Source organism: Cebus imitator, unplaced genomic scaffold (assembly GCF_001604975.1).
Source record: "Cebus imitator isolate Cc_AM_T3 unplaced genomic scaffold, Cebus_imitator-1.0 Scaffold15, whole genome shotgun sequence".
NCBI lineage: Eukaryota > Metazoa > Chordata > Mammalia > Primates > Cebidae > Cebus > Cebus imitator.
Window position 1 is genome coordinate 11,938,011 of NW_016107330.1, and position 8,485 is coordinate 11,946,495.

Below are 8,485 nucleotides of genomic sequence, written 5' to 3' on the forward strand. Positions count from 1 at the left end.
TAGGTAACGAGAGCGAAACTCCGTCTCAAAAAAAAAAAAAAATAATAACATAAAATAAGTTTAGGCCAGGCACGGTGGCTCATGCCTGTAATCCCAGCACTTTGGGAGGCGGAGGCAGGTGGATCACCTGAGGCCAGGAGTTCAAGACCAGCCTGACCAACAGGGGGAAATCCCACCTCTACTAAAATACAAAATTAGCCAGGCATGGTGGCTCATGCCTGTAATCCCAGCTACTCAGGAGGCTGAGGCAGGAGAATCGCTTGAACCTGGGAGGCAGATGTTGCGGTGAGCTGAGATTGCACCATTGCGCTCCAGCCTGGGCAACAAGAGCGAAACTCCATCTCAAAAAATAAAAATAAAAAAGTTTAGCCCTAACACAGTGGCTCACACCTGCAATCCCAGCACTTTGGAAGGCCAAGACAAGTGGATCGCTTGAGGTCAAGAGTTCGAGACTACCCTGGCCAACACAGTGAAACCCTGATTCTACTAAAAATACAAATGTTAGCCAGGCATGGTGACCAGCGCCTGTAATCCTAAGTACTCAAGAGTCTGAGGCAGGAGAAACACTTCAGCCCAGGAGGCGGAGGTTGAAGTGAGTCACTGTAGTCCAGCCTGGGCAACAGAGCAAGACTCAAAATCCAAAAAAAAAGAAGACGTTGTTTAAAAAAATGTTCAGGAAGAGAGCTCTTCCCGACCCCTTTCCACCCACCTTTTTCTTTTTGGATGCCGTCTCCCAGCCTGTAGTCACTACAGGTGCTTGGACATAAGTAGAGTGCCTGCCGAAGCTCCAAGTTGAGAAACCACACTTGAAGAAACGTGTTGACGTAACAAGTGGCTCCAAGATTAGTCAGGCCGACGAATGAGTTCTACAAAAATACAAAATTTACAATTATAAAATCCATTTTTCTTTAAACAACAAATTTCTAAGCATTATTCTTAAATTTTCAATTAAAAATTTGTAAGACTGTCACAACCAACATGGTATAGCCACCTTAAGTTTCTCTTGGCTGGAGGGGGGGCATAATTTTCATGAGAGCCCCATTTTGGGTTGGCCACAGGAGTGAAAAAGACTTCGGACAGCATCACTGCTCATCTCTAGCATATCGTCTTCTCCAGCCCCTTAAATCTAAAATTAGAACAGTGGATTCTAGAAAAGATCGGTTTTGAACAAGCGTATATAGGCTTTACGTCTGCTGTATTTCTAAGCTGCCAGCATTCAGTAGAATGACAAAGTAAAACTTATGCAGAAAACTTCCTTTACAGTCTATAGAGATTTTTTGGAAGATTGGGGGCAGTAGAGGGAACTGGTTGCAACTTTTTCCAAAGATAAGATTGAGAATTCCTGACCTTACAAAGAATTATTCTTTTATTAAACTATCTAGACAACAAACTAGGCTATTTTCTGAATGCTAAGCTTTATGTTTAGAAAATTTCATGTATATTTTTAAAAAGCAACATTATATATAAAATACAAACCCTAGAAAGCAAAATGCTATCATTATCAGTTTGTTCCCTTGAATTACCATCTCCTTTAAAAAGACTTTAGGATTCTGTGATACTGAGCAAGAAAAAAAGACTTTAAAAGAGTTTGAAATAAAACAGGCAATGTTAAAGCAAACACAGAATCAGCATTCAAACTAAAAGTATTATTAAAAGGCTTACTGAATTACGCAGCTGCCTGTTTTAAAGCACACCATTAAAAAGTGTTCTAATTCAAGTGGCTTAGAGTCTTAAGTTCTACTATTTATCTTAAAGTTGCACAGGATACCTGAAATCAGTAGTGTTTTCTGATCACAGACAGGCCCAAAACAAAAGCAAAAACAAAAACCAAAAAAATAGCATATAGCAATCGTTTTAAAAATGATAGTTTACCTTTTTTCTCCTCTCACAGTTGGGATCATCGATGTTATGAAAACTATTTTCATCTATTTCTCCTAACCAAATATGCTCACCAATACCAACCAAGCAATTCGGATTTCCTTTGCAATTTCGTCTAAGGGAAAAAAAAAGTTTAAATTTTAAAAGACCGTAGTTTCATAAGAGATAAGCAAATTAAAACTACAATGAGATACCATTTCTCATCTCTAAATTAGCAAAACTGAGAAAGTGTAAGACACTCAGTTTGTGAGGCTATGGAGAAGCAAGCATGCATATACTGCTGGTAGAAATGCAATCTCTAAAAAAACCACATAGACAACTACCTTTAGACCTAGCAATCTCATTCCTGAGGATTCACCCATAAGATATACCTCCAACAATGCAAAATCTCATGCATAAGGTTATTCATTACAGCACTGTCTGATAATTGCAAAATATTAGAAACAACCCAAGTGCCCAAACACAGATGATATGGTACATTTACATGACAATTCTATGCAACAGTAAAACACACACACACAGACACACACAGCATGAAAAAGGTCTCTATGAACAGATCTGGAGTACCTTCCAGGACACATTATTAAGTGAAAAAGCAAAGTGCAAAGGAATATCTCTAGTATACTGTTTTTATGTCTAAGAAATATATAAGAAAATATACATATACCTGCTCATTGTGAACAAAAAGAAACACAGGATAAACCAGAGACTAATGAAACTGGTTATCTATAGAGCATGAGTGGGAATAAGGTTAAAATAAAATGTACTGTTTCGGCCAGTGCAGTGGCTCACACCTGTAATCCCAGCACTTTGGGAGGCCAAGGCAGGAAGATCATGAGGTCAGGAGTTCGAGACTAGACCAGCCTGGACAACATGGTGAAACCCCGTCTCTACTAAAAATGCAAAAATAAGCCGGGCATGGTGGTGCGGGCCTGTAATCCCAGCTACTCAGGAGGCTCAGGCAGGAGAATTGCTTGAAGTTGGGACATGAAGGTTGCAGTGAGCCAAGAATGAGCCACTAAACTCTAGACTGGGTGATAGAGTAAGACTCTGTCTTGGGGGCGGGGGACAAGAAAACATACCTTTTCCTGTAATGTACAATTTGGGACCATGTGAATGTTTCTCACACTACTTCATGCACATACACAAATGAAAATAAATCAACTGGCTGGACATGGTGGTTCACGCCTGTTATCTCAGCACTTTGGGAAGCCAGAGCAGGTAGATCACTTGAGGTCAGGAGTTCGAGACCAGCCTCGACAACATGGTGAAACCTTGTCTCTACTAGAAATACAAAAAATAGCAAGGTGTGGAGGTGCATGTCTGTAATTCCAGCCAGACTGAAGACTGGAGGCTGAGGCTAGAGAATCACTTGAACCCGGAGGCAGAGGTTGCAGTGAGCTGAGATCGTGCCACTGCACTATGGCCTGAGCAACAGAGGGAGACTCTGTCTCCAAAAAACAGAAAAAAGAAAGAAAAGAAAAAAAAATCAACAAGGATGACAGGAACCCTAAATTCAATACAGAGAAAACGTATTTCAACTAAATAAAACATCCAGACTGAAGGGAAGGCAGGGGTGGGTGACTGACCAAATAACTTGAACATTCATTTATTAGCAAGCTCATTCAGTAGTACCCTCTTGCTAAAGACAACAGGAACAAATAACCAGCTCTAATAAGTAGGGTTCTTTTCCACAGAGACAGGTTAATAATTCTGAAACACAGGCTGGGCATGGTGGCTCACACATGTAATCCATGCACTTTGGAGGCCAAGGCGGGTGGATCACCTGAGGTCGGGAGTTCAAGACTAGCCTGACCAACATGGTGAAACCCTGTCTTAAAAATAAATAAATAAATAAATAAATAAATAAAATTCTGAAACACAGATCTGAACTTCTAAATATTATCCACTAAAAGAGCCCAGGGCTCCTTGGAGAAATAAATGGCTAATTTTAAGTCCAGGGCAGTGAAATGAGAAAATAAACCTACAACATCTTACTATGCCCTAAAAGGATATACTGAAAGAATGATGGGGACATGTTAAAAGAGCACAAGAGTTGGCTGGAAGGGGAGGTCCCATTGGCCAAATTTGACAACAAAATTTAGCAACAAAATAAATAATAGGATTATAACCTACTGAATAAAGTAAGAATCCATCACTCCATGGTGAGACAGAAGAAAAACCTCTTCCTTTAAACTATCAAAGTGGAAGGAATGACAGAATTAAACATCTCCATTTGGCATCCATCAGATTCAGAAAAGAAATCAGGCAAGAATCATCATAGATGAGAATGCAGGCAAGTTGGAGGAATAACAATATTTACAATGTCTCAAAGTATCTCAACACAAGTTAATTACAAAGAGAAAGATAACTTTCAGTGGAGAAATATGGCAGACACCACCTTAACCAAATGCATAAATTTAACACACCCAGTAATAGATCTAATTGACACTACACACTCTCTGGTATAATGTACAACACAGAATCACTTCTGCGATGTTCTAGCCAAAAGATGCATAGCCTTAACTGAGTCATGAGGAAACATCAGACAAACCCAACTGGAGGGACTTTCTACAAAATAAGTCAATGTCATGAAATACAAGGAAAGATCCACTAATTGTTCCAGATTAAAGGAGACCAAAGAGACACAACAACTAAATGTAAAATGAGCTTAGATTTTTCTTTTGCTATAAAGGAGCATTATAGAACAAAACTGTGCATATTTCTGTAGGATACACACTAAAGGATTACTGATAACAGTAAAGAATTGGAAATTTATATGAAACTGATAAAATAAATTACAGTATAACCAAACAATAAAAACTACTGCTGTCAAAAAATAAAAAGGTAGACCAGTAGGTACAGTTGCTCATGCTTGTAATCCCAACACTTTGGGAGGCTGAGGTGGGTGGATCATGAGGTCAGAAGTTCAAGACCAGCCTGGCCAGCATGATTAAACCCCGTCTCTACGGAAAACACCAAAATTAGCTGGGAATGGTGGTGGGTGCCTGTAATCCCAGCTACTCAAGATCTTGGCTGAGGCAGGAGGATCACTTCAGCCTGGGAGGCAGAAGTTACAGTGAGCTGAGATGGCGCCACTGCACTCCAGCCTCGGTGACAAAGCAAGTCTCCATCTCAAAATAAATAAATAAATAAAATAATAAATAAATAAAAAGGTAGAGAAAGCTTTTAATGTTGTGATATATAATGATATCATTAGGTGAACAAAGGAAGGTACATAATACTGCATATAATGTGGCCATTTTTTAAATTTACAAATGGGGTAAACACACCTGTTTGTTTAGACATGAGAGTATACTGTAAACTGGAAACAAACATATCTGCAAAGGTTATCTCTGTATATGTCAGCTGCAGGTCAGAAGTAAACAACCCTCTGTACTTTCTCTTTTTTTTTGGAGACTCCCACACTGAAGTGGCATGTTCATGGCTCACTGCAGCCTCTACATCCTGGACTCAAGTGATCCTCCAGCCTCAGCCTCTTGAGTAGCTGGGACCACGGGTGCATGCCACCATACTTGGATAATTCTTAAATTTTTTTTTTGTAGAGACAGGGTTTCACCATGTTGCCCAGGCTGACTGCATCACTTTTCATACCTTTCAGGGTTTGAACAATGAAATGTATTACATATTCCAAAATTAAGTAAATAATTGTTTTAATGCCCTTTTTATTTTTATTTATTTATTTTTTTGAGACGGAGTTTCGCTCTTGTTACCCAGGCTGGAGTGCAATGGCGCGATCTCGGCTCACCGCAACCTCTGCCTCCTGGGTTCAGGCAATCCTACCTCAGCCTCCTGAGTCGATGGGATTACAAGCACGCGCCACCATGCCCAGCTAATTTTTTTGTATTTTTAGTAGAGACGGGGTTTCACCATGTTGACCAGGATGGTCTCGATCTCTTGACCTCGTGATCCACCCGCCTCAGCCTCCCAAAGTGCTGGGATTACAGATGTGAGCCACCGCGCCCGGCTTAATGCCCTTTTTAAACATACTGTCTTCTAAAAAATAAAAATGAAGCTGGGTGTGGTGGCGCATGCTTATAGCGCCAGCTATTCAGGAGGCTCAGGCAGAAGATGGCCTAAGCCCAGGAGTTAAAGGCTGCAATGAACTATGATTACACCTGTGAATAGCCACAGCACTCTAGCCTGGGCAACAAAGTGAGACCCTGTCTCTATTTTAAAACTTCTGAAAAAATAAAAATGAAAACAAGTTTGACCAAATTAGGAACAGTTTTGTCAAAGCCAGGAGGTAGAAAAGCTTACTAAGGAAATAAAAGTAGAACTCATTCACTGTGGGGAGAAGGATCTAGGGTTTTGTTTTTGTGCTTGTTACTCATCTATAATGGGAAAGGTCTATTATAAGGCAGTTAAAGAAACAAACAAAACTGGCCGGCCATGGTGGCTCCTGCCTGTAATCCCAGCACTTTGGGAGGCCAAGGTGGGTGGATCACTTGAGGTCAGGAGTTCAAGACCAACCTGGTCAACATGGCAAAACCCCGTCTCTACTAAAAATACAAAATTTGCCAAGCGTGGTGGCGGGTACCTGTTAAGGCCAGGGCAGTGAAATTAGAAAACAAACCTACAACACCGTACTGTGCCCTAAAAGGATATACTGAAAGAATGATGGGGACATGTTAAAAGAGCACAAGAGTTGGCTGGAAGGGGAGGTCCCACTGGCCAAATTTGACAACAAAATTTAGCAACAAAATAAATAATAGGATTATAACCTACTGAATAAAGTAGGAATCCATCGCTCCATGGTGAGACAGAAGAAAAACCTCTTTCTTTAAACTATCAAAGTGCAATGAATGATACTGCAGGCTGAGCACCAGAGTGAGACTCCAGGGAAAAAAAAAAAAACAGACAAAAAGAAAATTAAAGCTAGCAGCAATGGACTCTCCGAAGCTAGTGGTAATGGACTCCCCCAGACGTCTTTGGGAGATAGTAACCATGGTGAAAATACACCTCTAAAATAAAGTGGACACTTATTTTGTCAATTCCTTCAACTCTGCTTTTCAAAAGTATAATATCAAGTCTTATTTGTTCACTTCCTCCTCCTGGGACAGGACGGGGGTAAAAATTTTTCAGATGACTTGGCTGGGGAGAAAGACACTCCCATGGGTCAAACACATATATTAGTCTCAGGAAATAGTTCCAGTGGAACTGTTCAGATTCTAGTCTCCAGTTCCTGAGAGCAAAATAATTCAGACAATGAACAAAAAGGTAGGCTCTTCCTGTCCTCACCTCTACCACTGCCTACGCACAAAAATAATGCATACTGAACTGGTTCGAAAGCTGGCATCGAAAGGCAAACACAACCAATGGCCTAAATATTACCACAATAAGACTTTCAAAAGCTACTATCAGAAGCTGGGAGCAATCTGTATTATCAGGCCCCAGAACACTGGCCTTGTTCTTTTTAAATCAATGTCTTAAATTAGTTGCTTGCTAGGTACTACTAAATAACTCTTCAGTCAGCTAGAATGCTATCACGGTAGAGGTGACCTGTGATAGAGCACCACCCCAAGCCGAACCTATGGCTTCCAAGTCTCTATGGCCACACTTCAGGTGGGAACCAAAAAGCCAATGACGGTGCTTTGCATTAAAAGGGCTTGGGCTTTCTAAATTTCTAAATTGTGGCTAAGTCTTTTATACATAGCACAATATTGGGCGGGGGGCAGGGGACACCTTTGTGTTTGTTCTCTTACTTGGAGAGGTAAAGAATCTACCCAAGAAACACAAGGCCGGGCACGGTGGCTCATGCCTATAATCCCAGCATTTTCAGAGGACAAGGTGGGCAGATCACCCGAGGTCAGGAGTTCAAGACCAGCCTGACCAACATGGAGAAACCCCGTCTGTACTAAAAATACAAAATTGGCGTGGTGACACATGACTGTAATCCCAGCTACTGGGGAGCCTAAGGCAGGAGAACTGCTTGAACCCAGGAGGCAGAGGTTGCAGTGAGCCAAGATCGTGCCATTGCACTCCAGCCTGGGCAACAAGAACGAAACTCCATCTCAAAAAAAAAAAAGAAACACAACTCACACAGTTGTAATTATAAGCTGTTACTTCTAAAGCCAGCCTCAGTAGCACAGTAGAATGCCAAGCACACAGGACTGTCACCTTCCCTATTCGTCATTCTCCAACACCCCAACTCCATTTTATCCCTCATTAGGAGTAGGCCCTGTGTCAAGGATCATTTATCAATTATGTGACAATTTCCTTATAGCACAAAAATAGTTCTGTATACTTGTGTCTACCAAGTAGAAAGACAGATCAAAGAGGCTGAATGTTTCATGAAATATGAGACAGTGGCCTAGAGCAGTGGTTCACACCTGTAGTCCCAGTACTTTGGGAAACTGAGGCAGGCAGATCACTTGAGGCCAGGAGTTTGAGACCAGCCTGGCCAACATGGCAAAAACCTGTCTCTACTAAAAATACAAAAAGTTATCCAGGATTCGTGGCACATTCCTATAGTCCCAGCTGCTTGGGAGGCTGAGGCAGGAGAATCACTTGAACTCGGGAGGCAGAAGCTGCAGTGAGCTGAGATCCCGCCACTGCACTCCAGCCTGGGCAACAGAGAAAGAGA

General features: G+C 41.3%; 1 protein-coding gene across 1 annotated transcript in view; it reads right to left on the reverse strand.

The window, feature by feature from the left end:
- Positions 1–8,485, reverse strand: part of USP48 (ubiquitin specific peptidase 48) — a 113,465-nt gene that overhangs the window by 77,358 nt on the left and 27,622 nt on the right. The window contains exons 2-3 of the mRNA XM_017503250.2: positions 1,873–1,993; positions 710–866 (exon numbers count right to left, since the gene is read on the reverse strand). Coding sequence (XP_017358739.1) covers positions 710–866; positions 1,873–1,993 — 278 coding nt within the window. The remainder of the gene's footprint in view (positions 1–709; positions 867–1,872; positions 1,994–8,485) is intronic.